Consider the following 17,334-nt stretch of genomic DNA (forward strand, 5'->3'; position numbering starts at 1 on the left):
GAAAGAAAGATTAGTTAGAAAGAAAGAAAGATAGATTAGTTAGAAAGAAAGATAGAATAGTTAGAAAGAAAGAAAGATTAGTTAGAAACAAAAAAAGATAGATAGATTAGTTAGAAAGAAAGAAAGATTGGTTAGAAAGAAATAAAGATTAGTTAGAAAGAAAGATGGATGTGTTAGAAAAAAGAAAGATTAGTTAGAAAGAAAGAAAGATGGATTAGTTAGAAAGAAAGATGGATTAGTTAGAAAGAAAGAAAGAAAGATGGATTAGTTAGAAAGAAAGAAAGATTAGTTAGAAGGAAAGAAAGAGAAAGAAAGATAGCTTAGTTAGAAAGAAAGATTAGTTAGAAAGAAAGGAAGATAGATAAGTTAGAAAGTAAGAAAAAGAAAGATAGATTAGTTAAAAAGAAAGATAGATTTAGAAAGAAAGATAGATTATTTAGAAAGAAAGAAAGATAGATAGATTAGAAAGAAAGAAAGATTAGTTAGAAAGAAAGATACATAGATTAGAAAGAAAGAAAGATTAGTTAGAAAGAAAGAAAGAAAGAAAGAAAGAAAGAAAGAAAGAAAGAAAAGTTAGAAAGAAATAAAGATTAGTTAGAAAGAAAGATAGATTAGTTAGAAAGAACGGAAGATAGATTAGTTAGAAAGAAAGAAAGATGGATTAGTTAGAAAGAAAGAAGGATTAGTTAGAAAGAAAGAACGATAGATTAGTTAGAAAGAAAGAAAGATGGATTAGTTAGAAAGAAAGAAGGATTAGTTAGAAAGAAAGAAAGAAAGATAGATAGATTAGTTAGAAAGAAAGATAGATTAGTTAGAAAGAAAGATAGATTAGTTAGAAAGAAAGAAAGATAGATAGATTAGTTGGAAAGAAAGAAAGATTAGTTAGAAAGAAATAAAGATTAGTTAGAAAGAAAGATGGATTTGTTAGAAAAAGAAAGATTAGTTAGAAAGAAAGATAGATTTAGAAAGAAAGATAGATTATTTAGACAGAAAGAAAGATAGATAGATTAGAAAGAAAGAAAGATTAGTTAGAAATAAAGATACATAGATTAGAAAGAAAGAAAGATTAGTTAGAAAGAAAGAAAGAGGGATTAGTTAGAAAGAAAGAAAGAAAGAAAGAAAGAAAAGTTAGAAAGAAAGAAAGATTAGTTAGAAAGAAAGATAGATTAGTTAGAAAGAACGGAAGATAGATTAGTTAGAAAGAAAGAAAGATGTATTAGTTAGAAAGAAAGAAGGATTAGTTAGAAAGAAAGAACGATAGATTAGTTAGAAAGAAAGAAAGATAGATAGATTAGTTAGAAAGAAAGATAGATTAGCATGAAAGAAAGAAAGATAGATAGATTAGTTGGAAAGAAATAAAGATTAGTTAGAAAGAAATAAAGATTAGTTAGAAAGAAAGATGGATTCGTTAGAAAAAAGAAAGATTAGTTAGAAAGAAAGATAGATAAGTTAGAAAGAAAGAAAGAAAGAAAGATTAGTTAGAAAGAAAGAAAGATAGATTAGTTAGAAAGAAAGATAGAATAGTTAGAAAGAAAGAAAGATTAGTTAGAAACAAAAAAAGATAGATAGATTAGTTAGAAAGAAAGAAAGATTGGTTAGAAAGAAATAAAGATTAGTTAGAAAGAAAGAAAGATGGATTAGTTAGAAAGAAAGATGGATTAGTTAGAAAGAAAGAAAGAAAGATGGATTAGTTAGAAAGAAAGAAAGATTAGTTAGAAGGAAAGAAAGAGAAAGAAAGATAGCTTTGTTAGAAAGAAAGATTAGTTAGAAAGAAAGGAAGATAGATAAGTTAGAAAGTAAGAAAAAGAAAGATAGATTAGTTAAAAAGAAAGATAGATAGATTAGTTAGAAAGAAAGATGGATTAGTTAGAAAGAAAGAAAGATTAGTTAGAAAGAAAGAAAGATAGATAGATTAGTTAGAAAGAAAGATAGATTAGTTAGAAAGAAAGAAAGATAGATAGATTAGTTGGAAAGAAAGAAAGATTAGTTAGAAAGAAATAAAGATTAGTTAGAAAGAAAGATGGATTCGTTAGAAAAAAGAAAGATTAGTTAGAAAGAAAATAGATAGATTAGTTAGAAAGAAAGAAAGAAAGAAAGAAAGAAAGAAAGATTAGTTAGAAAGAAAGAAAGATAGATTAGTTAGAAAGAAAGATAGAATAGTTAGAAAGAAAGAAAGATTAGTTAGAAACAAAAAAGATAGATAGATTAGTTAGAAAGAAAGAAAGATTGGTTAGAAAGAAATAAAGATTAGTTAGAAAGAAAGATGGATGTGTTAGAAAAAAGAAAGATTAGTTAGAAAGAAAGAAAGATGGATTAGTTAGAAAGAAAGATGGATTAGTTAAAAAGAAAGAAAGAAAGATGGATTAGTTAGAAAGAAAGAAAGATTAGTTAGAAGGAAAGAAAGAGAAAGAAAGATAGCTTAGTTAGAAAGAAAGATTAGTTAGAAAGAAAGGAAGATAGATAAGTTAGAAAGAAAGAAAAAGAAAGATAGATTAGTTAAAAAGAAAGATAGATAGATTAGTTAGAAAGAAAGATGGATTAGTTAGAAAGAAAGAAAGATTAGTTAGAAAGAAAGATAGATAGATTAGTTAGAAAGAAAGATAGATAGATTAGTTAGAAAGAAAGATAGATAGATTAGTTAAAAAGAAAGAAAGATTAGTTAGAAAGAAATAAAGATTAGTTAGAAAGAAAGATGGATTTGTTAGAATGAAGAAATATTAGTTAGAAAGAAAGATAGATAGATTAGTTAGAAAGAAAGATGGATTAGTTAGAAAGAAAGAAAGAAAGAAAGATAGATAGATAGATAGATTAGTTAGAAAGAAAGATAGATAGATTAGTTAGAAAGAAAGAAAGATAGATAGATTAGTTAGAAAGAAAGATAGATAGATTAGTTAGAAACAAAGAAAGATAGATAGATTAGTTAGAAAGAAATAAAGATTAGTTAGAAAGAGAGATGGATTTGTTAGAAAAAAATAAATATTAGTTAGAAAGAAATATAGATAGATTAGTTAGAAAGAAAGATGGATTAGTTAGAAAGATTGATAGATTAGTTAGTTAGAAAGAAAGATAGATTGATTAGAAATAAAGAAAGATTAGTTAGAAAGAAAGATAGATAGATTAGTTAGAAAGAAAGATAGATAGATTCGTTAAAAAGAAAGAAAGATTAGTTAGAAAAAAAGAAAGATTAGTTAGAAAGAAAGATGGATTTGTTAGAAAAAAGAAATATTAGTTAGAAAGAGAGATAGATAGATTAGTTAGAAAGAAAGATGGATTAGTTAGAAAGAAAGAAAGAAAGAAAGAAAGAAAGAAAGAAAGAAAGAAAGATGAATTAGTTAGAAAGAAAGATTATTTAGAAAGAAAGAAAGAGAAAGAAAGATAGCTTAGTTAGAAAGAAAGATAGCTTAAGTAGAAAGAAAGAAAGTAAGAAAGTAAGAAAGTAAGAAAGAAAGAAAAAATAAAGAAAAATTAGTTAGAAAAAAAGGAAGATAGATAGATTAGTTAGAAAGAAAGAAGATTAGTTAGAAAGAAAGAAAGATTATTAGATAAATAGATAGATAGATAGATGGATAGATAGATAGATAGATAGATAGATAGATAGATAGATAGATAGATAGATAGATAGATAGATAGATAGATAGATAGATAGATAGATAGATAGATAGATGGATAGATAGATAGATAAGTTCATTAGTACATATAGAATGGTTGTTTAATTGAATCTAGAGCTTCAGGGAGTTTAGATTTGAGTTTTTGTGTTGTACACTACTGGGCCACCGTAGCCTTGGCTCAATTTGAACTGTTGCAATGAAAGTCAATGGGATTTTTATGGTTTTTAATATAAATTTTTAAGAGAACTGAAAGTCAAATCAGTCTGAAAAGATATAGCAACTCGAGTCAGAACAGTCTGAAGGTCTGACCCGAGTTTGGAGTTTGTAGAGTTAAAACTCTAGGAAGAGTTAGAGTCAGAAAATGTTGGTTAAGAAAAAGAAGAAGGAGAATAACTAGAAAAAAAAGTTTGATGTGACAAACTTTAAGTTGGCTTGAGAAAGCCGGACCAGAGAGTTTGAATAAGTTTAAAGTAGTTTGAAGTTTAAAGTAGTTTGAAGTTTGATAGATGGATTAGTTAGAAAGAAAGAATAGTTAGAAAGAAAAAAGATAGATTAGTTAGAAAGAAAGAAATAACGATTAGTTAGAAAGAAAGAAAGATTAGTTAGAAAGAAAGATAGATAGATTAGTTAGAAAGAAAGAAAGATTAGTTGGAAAGAAAGAAAGATAGATTTGTTAGAATGAAAGAAAGATAGATTAGTTAGAAAGAATAAAGATAGATTAGTTAGAAAGAAAGAAAGATTAGTTGGAAAGAATGAAATATAGATTTGTTAGAATGAAAGAAAGATAGATTAGTGAAGAAAGATAGATTAGTGAGAAAGAAAGAAAAACAGATTAGTTAGAAAAAAGAGATTAGTTAGAAAGAAAGAGATTAGTTAGAAAGAAAAAAGATAGATTAGTTAGAAAGAAAGATAGATAGATTAGTTAGAAAGATAGATAGATTAGTTAGAAAGAAAGATAGATAGATTAGTTAGAAAGAAAGAAAGATAGATTAGTTAGAAAGAAAGATAGATAGATTAGTTAGAAAGAAAGAATGATAGATTAGTTAGAAAGAAAGAATGATAGATTAGTTAGAAAGAAAGACTATGTTCTGGTGCTGAGATATGGCTTATTCATGTTGTTCAGGTGGTTGCTAGGGCATTGCTAAGGTGTTCTGAGTGGTTGCTAGGGTGTTTTGGGTGGTTGCTAGGGTATTCTGGGTGGTTGCTAGGGTGTTCTGGTTGGTCGCTAGGGTATTTTGGGTGGTTGCTAGGGCATTGCTAGGGTGTTCTGGGTGGTTGCTAGGTGGTTGCTAGGGTGTTCTGGGTGGTTGATATGGTGTTGCTAGGCGGTTGCTAGGGTATTCTGGGTGGTTGCTAGGGCGTTGCTAGGGTATTCTGGGTGGTTGCTAGGGCGTTGCTAGGCGGTTGCTAGGGTGTTCTGGGTGGTTGCCTGGGTGTTGCTAGGCGGTTGCTAGGGTATTCTGGATGGTTGCCAGGGTGTTGCTAGGCGGTTGCTAGGGTGTTTTGGGTGGTTGCTAGGGTGTTGCTAGGTGGTTGCTAGGGTGTTCTGAGTGGTTGCTAGGGTGTTGCTAGGCGGTTGCTAGGGTATCCTGGGTGGTTGCTAGGCGGTTGCTAGGGTGTTCTGGGTGGTTGCTAGGGCGTTGCTAGGCAGTTGCTAGGGTGTTCTTGGTGGTTGCTAGGGTGTTGCTAGGGTAATTTGGGTGGTTGCTATGGTGTTACTAGGTGGTTGGTAGTTGTCAAAGATGGTAACTGTTGAGTTTGTAGCATTTTATTGGCATGATTTAGCACTTAGCTAATCAATATTAGCATGTAGCTATTCACTGCTAGCATGTTTAGCATGTAGCAAGTCCTGTTTGCTAGCATGAGTAAAAAGAGCCATCCCCATCTCTATACGATGTTTTGATGCAGAGATATAGGTCTTGCAAAACGGTTGCTAGGGTACTATGTTTGGTTGCTAGGGAGTGGCTTGGCAGCTGCCAATCATGAAGCTCCAAAGTCAATGTGAATGTATAAACCAACCCCCATCTCTATACGATGTTTTGATGCAGAGATATAGGTCTTGCAAAATGGTTGCTAGGGTACTCTGTTTGGTTGCTAGGGAGTGGCTTGGCAGCTGCCAATCATGAAACTCCAAAGGCTGCTTGTCAGTATGAATGATATAAACCAACTCCCATGCCTCTGTGACATTCAGAATGGAAGATATCCCTCTTTGGATTTTGGTTGCTAAGGTGCTCGACAATGGTTGCTAGGGCGTGGCTAGGAAGTGTTGAGGTGATTCATGATTGGCTGTTTGCTGCCCCGAGTCAAACGAGACCACCCTCATGTTTCTATGACAATTCAGTCCAGAGATATCCCTTCGATCTCTTTCAATGGAAGTCTATGGGAGTTGTTGCTAAGGTGCTCTAAATGGTTGCTAGGGCGTGGCTTGATAGCTTCACAATGATCCTGAGAGACTGATTGGTTGTCTGAGTAAAATGAGCCCGCCCCTTTGTCTCTACGACACTGTGATCCAGAGTTATGTTCAATATAAAAGCGGTTTCTATGGTGTAGGACGGCCCATTTCATGGGCCGTCCTACACCATAGTAAGTAATTGGGGAAACTTTGGGCAGCTCCTGCCCCCCAGGGGTGCAACTTTTACCCCATTGTGTGGTATGTTCTTACAGAGTCTGTCAGCCTCTTCAAATGTGGTAAATTACACGTTTCTGCGACATCCTCGTTCCGAGCTACGACTCGTCAAAGTTTGACGCAATGTTAAGTCTATGGGATTTTTCGGCCGGTTTTTCGCCCCTGGGGCGAACATCGTACCCCCGATCCCTTATAAAAGTCATAGCACACCATTCCCGAACAGGCCGCACGTTTTGACGCCTCATTCGTGGGTCTGTGACAAAAACTGCGGGAGGAGTAGCGCGTCAAAAAGTGGCCAGAAGAATAAGAATAAGAAGAATAAGAATAATAAGTATGTGAGATAACAATAGTGTTGCTTTGCCATAGGCAAGCACCTCTAATAATAACTAGAAAAAAAAGTTTGATGAGACAAACTTTAAGTTGGCTTGAGAAAGCCGGACCAGAGAGTTTGAATAAGTTTAAAGTAGTTTGAAGTTTAAAGTAGTTTGAAGTTTGATAGATGGATTAGTTAGAAAGAAAGAATAGTTAGAAAGAAAGAAAACAATTGGTTAGAAAGATAGATAAATAATAGATATATAGAAAGATTAGTTTCAATGAAAGAAATATTACACTCTAAACAAAAATGGTGCTAAATAGCACTAAGATTGGTTCATTGGCTTGTAATCATAGGGGAAACACTTTAAGTGCCATATAGCACCTATATTTAAAGGTGCTATACAGCACCTTTGTCAAATGGTGCTATATAGAACCATAAGAGGTACCATATAGAACCATAAGAGGTGCCATATAGAACCATAAGAGGTTGCCATATAGAACCATAAGAGGTTGCCATATAGAACCATAAGAGGTGCCATATAGAACCATAAGAGGTGCCATATAGAACCATAAGAGGTTGCCATATAGAACCATAAGAGGTTGCCATATAGAACCATACGAGGTTGCCATATAGAACCATAAGAGGTAGCCATATAGAACCATAAGAGGTTGCCATATAGAACCATAAGAGGTGCCATAAAGAACCATAAGAGGTTGCCATATAGAACCTTAAGAGGTTGCCATATAGAACCATAAGAGGTGCCATATATAACCATAAGAGGTGCCATAAAGCATCTTGTTTACAATTACTTCAATAAAAATGGTGCTCGACAGTGGTTATTTGGAACCTCTTTTGGTACTGTATGGCACTTAAGAAGCTTTATAGCACATTTGTCAAATGGTGCTATATAGAACCTTTTTCCCCCCCCCCTTTTTTTTTTTGAGGTAGTAGGGCCCATTATCATGCCAGATACTACAATTGATGAGTCAAAATATGCTTCTAAATTACACTTTTACTTACCAAATCGTGGATTGAAAGATTCAAAATCCTGTACAAAAGCTTACTGAGAAATAAAATGCATTACACTTTTTTAAAACAGTTTAATTCATTTATTTCAGTTGCAAATATAATCAATGCTTTTTAACATTAACAACACTGACTAACAGAGTTGTATACTCTGAAAAATAAAATAGAAATTGGAACTGGAAGAGGCCCAGAAAGAGAATAAGAGAGAGACTCCGGTCTATGCACAGATTGAGTTGTACACCCTTTTAATCGTGACAGGGAGTCCGGCTGCATCCTTCATTTTTAAAACAACGCACTCCAAAAAGGTCAGTGTCTTTTTCAGTCCTTTAGGATACTGGATCCCAAAGAGAAAATATACACAAAGGACGAGGCCCAGTGCCATTGAGATGTCCTCACTCTCCTCTGTAATTGACTGGCCATCCAACATGATGACAATGTGGTCGTACTGCATGGGATGACCCTCCCTGCAGCCTTTAAGTACCATTTTAGGTGTTGGGGTGTCAGGAGGGCAGGTCTGAGCATGGCCCTGGGGGAGAGGGGATAATAGCATTAACCATATTCTCATACTTATTTGAAAGGCAAACCTTGAAAATAGTTAAATAAAACAATAAGCCCCTTGAAGCCGTGTTCTACTGTGAATTTAGAACAGCTAAGGTTGCTAAGCAACAAAGACAGTGACAAACAGCAGTTGCGCAGTAATATTAAAAGGTACACGGTGTAGGAATTTCTCCCATTTAGCGGTGAAATTGTATTTTGCATTCAAACGAATAGTGCTCTCTAGCTCCTCACTCTGCATTATGAAGTACAGTGCAGTCTTTCTCAAATTTGCCGGGGCAGTGACAGCGCCTCACTGATCTCTCCTCCACTTCTGCTGGTTTCAGTCACGTGACGCTGGCTCTGAACCAAAATGCGCTGTGGTAGGCTAGTGCTTTTTGTCCCTCTGCTATTATAGTTTTTCAAGATGGCGGAACGTCATGGATGCCTCCGTGGACTTGACCGCCCCATGTAAATAAAGATAAGAAATTCTTCGCTTACAAGGATAAGTCAGATCATTGGCAGAGGTAATTTTACACCAATGAGGACATATTTATGAATAAAGACATTAATTTTAGCTAATAAAATACTTAAACTACACAGTGTACCTTAATGTAATGCGGTCACAGGTGTATGTTTGTTGAGTAATTTACAACGGCTTTGAACGCAGCTCAACTAATTAGAATCAAGGACCTGAACTATCAGTTTTATAATTGATTTTAACTCCTGTCATACAACTGCTCAAATACTTTTGGCCAGAAAATTTTACTTTTGGAAGAGAAAATGTATGTAATTTTCTCTTCACTTTGATAGCATAGTTTGTGTAGACCAGCAAACAAAAACTAATGTTTGCATTGAAGTCATTTGCACAACAAAATGAGCAATAAGTGTACTGTAGTGCTTGGATTAGATTTGCTTCACACACTGTAGTCAACTGTTCATGGCTCACCTCAACTTCAAACAGCAACCCCGGGTCCTCCTTAAACAGTGCAGGCAAGAGCAGAATAGCTGCTTCCAACTGTAGGCCTTTAAACAAAATAACATAATTAGGTTAACATAACATGGTGGATGCTTTTATCTAATAGGTTTTCTTTGTTTTTTAAAAATGCATTACTAAGACAGTAATTAGTACTACCTTTAATTACCCTTAACTAGAAATTAGTAATTACTATTAAGCAAAACAGATACATGCAGGGATGTATGATCTCAGGCAGATAGGGTGTCAGTCAGTGATACACTGAAAATCAGTGCAGATTTAATTACCTTTTTTCAGTCTGCCATCTTCACAGTCGTCAATCACACGCCTGAACTTCTCCCTCAGGGGGCTCCTTGAAACTTGAAGGACTTGAGGTGCCATTACAGAGAGCTGAGAAAGAATTTGTTGGTCCACATCAACATTGGTATGGTCTCTCAGATCCCAAAGGAGCTTATGTTAAGATGAAGGCAAAGTAGAAGAGACATTAAAATATAGTCATAACTCTTTTGTCATAAGTCATAATTAAGGAGGCAATTAATACAATACTGTACTTACCATTTTGGCCAGTCTGAAACATGGGAACTCAGAGATCGTCTCCTCCGTGCTGTGGTTTGACACAAAATTTTTCCGGTAGCATTTTATCAGCGCCATCCTTTCTTTGAGAAGCTCTATGTTTGGTCGAAGCTTCTCGGTTTCCTCCTTCATTACTCGCAGATGTTCCCTGATGCTTCGTTCATCTTCTCCTGCATCAACCTATTGGGGTAGTTAAATTGTTACAAACTCTCAATAAACTAAAACATTGGGACCAGTCACTTTTAAACTATGAGGAGAAAAGGCCTAATGGTCATTCGGCATAGACTCATTTATAACTACAAAAAAAACAAGATAGTCTTAGTTGTTATCCCACCATATTTATAGTGACCAATCAACTCGTCGGAACAAGGTTCGATTTAACCAATGTGGCTCACTCTCATGGAAATACTGCAGGTGTTTGAGGTATTTGTTGTAAGAGACTGTTCTTACATGGCAGTTAAGGCACTGGTACATTGATCACAGAATACTTGATGAAGCTCACCCACAAAAGTTTCACAGAATTCCCCCAAGTCAATATCTCTCAACCATTGGCAAACTTGGACAGAAGTCCAACATGTGAAGTCTGTCATAACCTGAAGAAAGAGAGAAAATAACAAAACAAATTACAACACTAGGATGAATGTAAGCCTATAGACCTATATGCAGCAGCCCAGTGACGACAAACATTAATTATTTTGTGCATGTTGACAGTATTTTATGATTTATGAAGTAAAGAGAGATACCCGAAATTCCCTGTGTAAAAACATTCTAGTCTAATATGTCAACAAAATAAAATAATAATTTTCAACCTGGCTTAATGCAGTTTTTCGGTTCTTAAAATAAAATATGCAAATTAGCGGATATTTGATTAGATACAAAATACCATTTGCATATTTGGACATAAAATTTTAGAAAACCTGTAATACAAAATAATATTGTCTTAATGCAAGTAATCAACTAGGAAAGTTTAGTGGTGACATCTAGCAGTTAATCTCATAATACCCTATTTACGTTACCTTAACTGTACGTTCACACCGCCGCCGACTTGAGCGTCAAAGAAGCTCTGGCCGCTCTGTCAAGGCCAGAGCCTTGTCAAAAAGCACGGGGAAGCTCGTTGACGCTTTGGACGCTCTGACGTAGCAGGGAGAAGAGAAGTGTCACAACATGAAATGTAATAAACAGAAAAAAACAAGCAATACATTGAAGAAACCTTTTATAATGACAGCATTTTTATAACTGTTTTGGTCACTTTTGGTCGGGGAAAAAAATAATAATTAGCTATTATTATTATTATTATTATTTGCATTAGGCTATTATTTGCATTAGTGCAATTGGTCAAATCTTTGTCACCGTGAGCAAATGAATTGCATTCCCATGCCTCGTTCTTTTGTAACTGGTCCCTGTAAGCAAACAACGTCATATCATATATGTTAGGAAACCCAGCAACAGCGATTATCAGCTTCTCCTCCATTTTCTCGGAACTAATGTTTTGGTAGGAACGAAAGTTCACATCGTATGTTTCTCCGGAATCAGCCAGAGTGAAGGACGTCTTTATTCTGATTGGTTTCTGGCGTTTTGCCGCTGCTTGCCGCTGAACCGCGTCATAGCTCATTACCATAAAGTTGAGCTTCTTTCAACTTTCTGATTGACGCTCAAAACGCTCAAAACGCCCAAAACGCGACGCCGAGGGATTTGACGCTCCTTGCAGCTGAGAGAAGCCAGCTTCCATTGAAAATGAATGACTTCCGGCCGCTTTGGAAGCTCAAGTCGGCGGCGGTGTGAACGCACCTTAAGTGTACTCCACACTAGCAGGCGAGACACTACAAGTGAATGGTAAGACTACACAGTATCCATGGTAACGATGCAGCTAGCTATAAAGCCCGCCACTAGGGGAAAAGCCGTTACTGTACGTTCACACCGCCGCCGACTTGAGCGTCAAAGAAGCTCTGGCCGCTCTGTCAAGGACGCTTGTCAAAAAGCACGGGGAAGCTCTTTGACGCTTTGGACGCTCTGACGTAGCCGGGAGAAGAGAAGTGTCACAACATGAAATGTAATAAACAGAAAAAAACAAGCAATACATTGAAGAAACCTTTTATATTGACAGCATTTTTATAACTGTTTTGGTCACTTTTGGTCGGGGAAAAAAATAATAATTAGCTATTATTATTATTATTATTTGCATTAGGCTATTATTTGCATTAGTGCAATTGGTCAAATCTTTGTCACCGTGAGCAAATGAATTGCATTCCCATGCCTCGTTCTTTTGTAACTGGTCCCTGTAAGCAAACAACGTCATATCATATATGTTAGGAAACCCAGCAACAGCGATTATCAGCTTCTCCTCCATTTTCTCGGAACTAATGTTTTGGTAGGAACGAAAGTTCACATCGTATGTTTCTCCGGAATCAGCCAGAGTGAAGGACGTCTTTATTCTGATTGGTTTCTGGCGTTTTGCCGCTGCTTGCCGCTGAACCGCGTCATAGCTCATTACCATAAAGTTGAGCTTCTTTCAACTTTCTGATTGACGCTCAAAACGCTCAAAACGCCCAAAACGCGACGCCGAGGGATTTGACGCTCCTTGCAGCTGAGAGAAGCCAGCTTCCATTGAAAATGAATGACTTCCGGCCGCTTTGGAAGCTCAAGTCGGCGGCGGTGTGAACGCACCTTTAGACCATCACTATCAGTGATTTAAAATATATTAAACGGGAGTGTTATAACGTTAACATTATATCTGGAGAAAGTCAAGAAAAGAATGACCCCAGTTAACTTTACACACCTCAGTGTTTGTGAAACAACAGATACACCTAACCGTTTCTCCTTAATGTTAACTTACACCTCTCTCTGTGTATTTCTCGAGCTTTGTCGATTAGACCAGGCGTTTCAGTATGTTTGGTTAAAACTTAACTTACGTCAATGGGATGGTTAGCGTTTTATTAGCCAACACGGTTGTCAGGCTCCACAGCCAGCTAACATTAGCATGACACTAACAGTTAACTAGCATTAATGTCACAAAACACGGTAAAACATTTGCAAAATAAAATGAAAAGTTTCCCCTGACAAGTAACTTAACGTTAATAGTATATTTCTGTCGCAGTATGCGCTATGACCATAGGCTATGACACTCACCTCGAAAAATATCTTCTTCTTTCTCTTTTTGAAGTCTGTTCGTCCCGGTTTTGATTGACGTCGAGTGAGTCCAACGACAGTTTTTCAAGTGTTTTCTTTGAGGAATGCGGCGCTCGCGCTCGCGCTCGCTCACGTGCACCTGACCTACACAGTGCACACCATAGACATCATATGATGTCTATGGTGCACACTACTCGGCGCGTAGGTTTATGTTTGAATATATATATATATATATATATATATATATATATACAGATTTTACATATTTTGTAGGCTAAGTAGAAATTGAAACACGATTTTAAACATAACTTCTCTCCTCACTCATTTTAGGCTAATTATTTTACTAGGCCTACCTACACAATAACAAAAAGCAATTAATATATGAATATAGCTTTTTATTGAAGTTTGTGACATAGCCTATGACTTCACTTCCACATAATTCTTTTTTATTTTTTTCTGTGGTCAAAAAGTCTTGTGTGGGGGCCTTGGAATATAGGCTATGTGCTTGTGTTCAGGAAAATTTACAGTATTTTAATGTCGTTTTTCTAATCACCAACTAAACTAAGCCACTAAGAGAGAGAGAACCTTTAAAGAATTGTAGGGGCTTAACGGGTTATTTGTATGGCAGTGGTACCATATAGCACCTTAACCACCCCAGAGAACCGCTGAAGAACCGCTGAAGAACCAAACTGGGCTTAACAGGTTCTTTAAATGGTAGTGGTGCTATATAGCACCATAACCACCGTAAAGAACCCCTGAAGAACCGCTGAAGAACCATTTGTTTTTAGAGTGTAGTTAGAAAGAAAGACAGATTAGTTAGAAAGAAAGAAACATTACTTATAAAAATAGATAGAAAGAAAGATTAGTTAGAAAGATAGATAGAAAGAAAGATTAGTTAGAAAGAAAGATAGATAGAAAGAAAGATTAGTTAGAAAGAAAGATAGATAGAAAGAAAGATTAGTTAGAAAGACAGAAAGATCGATTTGAAAGAAAGATCAGTAAGAAAGAAAGAAAGAAAGATAGATAGATTAGTTAGAAAGAAAGATAGATTAAGTAGAAAGAAAGAAAGAAAGAAAGATTAGTTAGAAAGAAAGAAAGAGATTAGTAAGAAAGAAACATTATTAAGAAAGAAAGAAACATTAGTTAGAAAGAAAGAAAGATCGATTAGTTAGAAAGAAAGATAGATTAGTTCTAAAGAAAGAAAGAAAGATTAGTTAGAAAAAAAGAAAGATAGATAGATTAGTTAGAAAGAAAGAAAGAAAGATAGATTAGTTAGAAAGAAAGAAAGATGGATTAGTTAGAAAGAAAGAAAGAAAGATAGATTAGTTAGAAAGAAAGATAGATAGATTAGTTAGAAAGAAAGATAGATAGATTAGTTAGAAAGAAAGATAGATAGATTAGTTAGAAAGAAAGACACATAGATTAGTTAGAAAGAAAGATAGATAGATTAGTTAGAAAGAAAGAAAGATAGATTAGTTAGAAAGAAAGATAGAAAGATTAGTTAGAAAGAAAGATAGATAGATTAGTTAGAAAGAAAGAAAGATAGATTAGTTAGAAAGAAAGATACATAGATTAGTTAGAAAGAAAGATAGATAGATTAGTTAGAAAGAAAGATAGATAGATTAGTTAGAAAGAAAGAAAGATAGATTAGTTGGAAAGAAAGATAGATTAGTTAGAAAGAAAGAACGATAGATTAGTTAGAAAGAAAGAACGATAGATTAGTTAGAAAGAAAGGTAGATAGATTAGTTAGAGAGAAAGATAGATAGATAGATAGATTAGTTAGAAAGAAAGATAGATAGATTAGTTAGAAAGAAAGATAGATAGATTAGTTAGAAATAAAGATAGATTAGTTCGAAAGAAAGATAGATCGATTATTTAGAAAGAAAGATAGATAGATTATTTAGAAAGAAAGATTAGTTAGAAAGAAAGAAAGATACATAGATTAGAAAGAAAGAAGGATTAGTTAGAAAGATGGATTTGTTAGAAAGAAAGAAATATTAGTTAGAAAGAAAGAAAGAAAGAAAGAAAGAAAGGATTAGTTAGAAAGATGGATTTGTTAGAAAGAAAGATGGATTATTTAGAAAGAAAGATTAGTTAGTTAGAAAAAAAGAAAGATGGATTAGTTAGAAAGAAAGAAAGAAAGAAAGATGGACTAGTTAGAAAGAAAGAAAGTAAAGTTAGAAAGAAAAAAAGATTAGTTAGAAAGATAGATTAGTTAGAAAGAAAGAAAGATGGATTAGTTGGAAAGAAAGATAGATAGATTAGTTAGAAAGAAAGAACGATAGATTAGTTAGAAAGAAAGAACGATAGATTAGTTAGAAAGAAAGAAAGATAGATTAGTTCGAAAGAAAGATAGGTCGATTATTTATAAAGAAAGATAGATAGATAATTTAGAAAGAAAGATTAGTTAGAAAGAAAGAAAGATACATAGATTAGAAAGAAAGAAAGATTATTTAGAAAGAAAGACGGATTCGTTAGAAAGAAATAAATATTAGTTAGAAAGAAAGAAAGAAAGAAAGAAAGAAAGAAAGAAAGAAATAAAGAAAGAAAGAAAGAAAGAAAGAAAGAAAGAAAGAAAGAAAGAAAGAAAGAAAGAAAGAAGGATTAGTTAGAAATATGGATTTGTTAGAAAGAAAGAAAGATGGATTATTTAGAAAGAAAGATTAGTTAGTTAGAAAGAAAGATGGATTAGTTAGAAAGAAAGAAAGAAAGAAAGATATATTAGTTAGAAAGAAAGAAAGTAAAGTTAGAAAGAAAAAAAGATTAGTTAGAAAGAAAGAAAGAAAGATGGATTAGTTAGAAATAAAGAAATATGATTAGTTAGAAAGAAAGAAAGATTCGTTAGAAAGAAAGAACAATAGATTAGTTAGAAAGAAAGAAAGATAGATAGATTAGTTAGAAAGAAAGATAGATTAGTTAGAAAGAAAGAAAGATAGATAGATTAGTTAGAAAGAAAGATTAGTTAGAAAGAAATAAAGATTAGAAAGAAAGATGGATTTGTTAGAAAAAAAGAAAGATTAGTTAGAAAGAAAGATAGATAGATTAGTTAGAAAGAAAGAAAGATGGAATAGTTAGAAAGAAAGATGGATTAGTTAAAAAAAAGATAGATAGATAGATTAGTTAGAAAGAAAGAAAGATTAGTTAGAAAGAAATAAAGATTAGTTAGAAAGAAAGATAGATAGATTAGTTAGAAAGAAAGATAGATAGATTAGTTAGAAAGAAAGAAAGATAGATTAGTTGGAAAGAAAGATAGATTAGTTAGAAAGAAAGAACGATAGATTAGTTAGGAAGAAAGAACGATAGATTAGTTAGAAAGAAGGGTAGATAGATTAGTTAGAGAGAAAGATAGATAGATAGATAGATTAGTTAGAAAGAAAGATAGATAGATTAGTTAGAAAGAAAGATAGATAGATTAGTTAGAAATAAAGAAAGATAGATTAGTTCGAAAGAAAGATTGATCGATTATTTAGAAAGAAAGATAGATAGATTATTTAGAAAGAAAGATTAGTTAGAAAGAAAGAAAGAAAGATACATAGATTAGAAAGAAAGAAGGATTAGTTAGAAAGATGGATTTGTTAGAAAGAAAGAAATATTAGTTAGAAAGAAAGAAAGAAAGAAAGAAAGAAAGAAAGAAAGAAAGAAAGGATTAGTTAGAAAGATGGATTTGTTAGAAAGAAAGATGGATTATTTAGAAAGAAAGATTAGTTAGTTAGAAAAAAAGAAAGATGGATTAGTTAGAAAGAAAGAAAGAAAGAAAGAAAGATGGATTAGTTAGAAAGAAAGAAAGTAAAGTTAGAAAGAAAAAAAGATTAGTTAGAAAGATAGATTAGTTAGAAAGAAAGAAAGATGGATTAGTTGGAAAGAAAGATAGATAGATTAGTTCGAAAGAAAGAACGATAGATTAGTTAGAAAGAAAGAACGATAGATTAGTTAGAAAGAAAGAAAGATAGATTAGTTCGAAAGAAAGATAGGTCGATTATTTATAAAGAAAGATAGATAGATAATTTAGAAAGAAAGATTAGTTAGAAAGAAAGAAAGATACATAGATTAGAAAGAAAGAAAGATTATTTAGAAAGAAAGACGGATTCGTTAGAAAGAAAGAAATATTAGTTAGAAAGAAAGAAAGAAAGAAAGAAAGAAAGAAAGAAAGAAAGAAAGAAAGAAAGAAAGAAGGATTAGTTAGAAATATGGATTTGTTAGAAAGAAAGAAAGAAAGATGGATTATTTAGAAAGAAAGATTAGTTAGTTAGAAAGAAAGATGGATTAGTTAGAAAGAAAGAAAGAAAGAAAGATATATTAGTTAGAAAGAAAGAAAGTAAAGTTAGAAAGAAAAAAAGATTAGTTAGAAAGAAAGAAAGAAAGATGGATTAGTTAGAAATAAAGAAAGATGATTAGTTAGAAAGAAAGAAAGATTCGTTAGAAAGAAAGAACAATAGATTAGTTAGAAAGAAAGAAAGATAGATAGATTAGTTAGAAAGAAAGATAGATTAGTTAGAAAGAAAGAAAGATAGATAGTATAGTTAGAAAGAAAGAAAGATTAGTTAGAAA

The 17,334-nt window shown here is 33.2% G+C and overlaps 1 protein-coding gene across 1 annotated transcript in view; it reads right to left on the reverse strand.

Annotated features, from left to right (window-relative positions):
* Positions 1 to 7,793: 7,793 nt before the first annotated feature.
* LOC143749293 (sterile alpha motif domain-containing protein 3-like) overlaps positions 7,794 to 17,334 on the reverse strand; it is a 106,279-nt gene continuing 96,738 nt past the window's right edge. The window contains exons 2-4 of the mRNA XM_077241838.1: positions 9,374 to 9,536; positions 9,060 to 9,136; positions 7,794 to 8,102 (exon numbers count right to left, since the gene is read on the reverse strand). Of these exons, the coding sequence (XP_077097953.1) occupies positions 7,794 to 8,102; positions 9,060 to 9,136; positions 9,374 to 9,536 (549 nt within the window). The remainder of the gene's footprint in view (positions 8,103 to 9,059; positions 9,137 to 9,373; positions 9,537 to 17,334) is intronic.

The sequence above is a fragment of the Siphateles boraxobius genome, unplaced genomic scaffold, assembly GCF_051911475.1.
Source record: "Siphateles boraxobius isolate OS27281-9 unplaced genomic scaffold, OSU_SipBor_1 24, whole genome shotgun sequence".
Taxonomy (NCBI): Eukaryota; Metazoa; Chordata; class Actinopteri; order Cypriniformes; family Leuciscidae; genus Siphateles; species Siphateles boraxobius.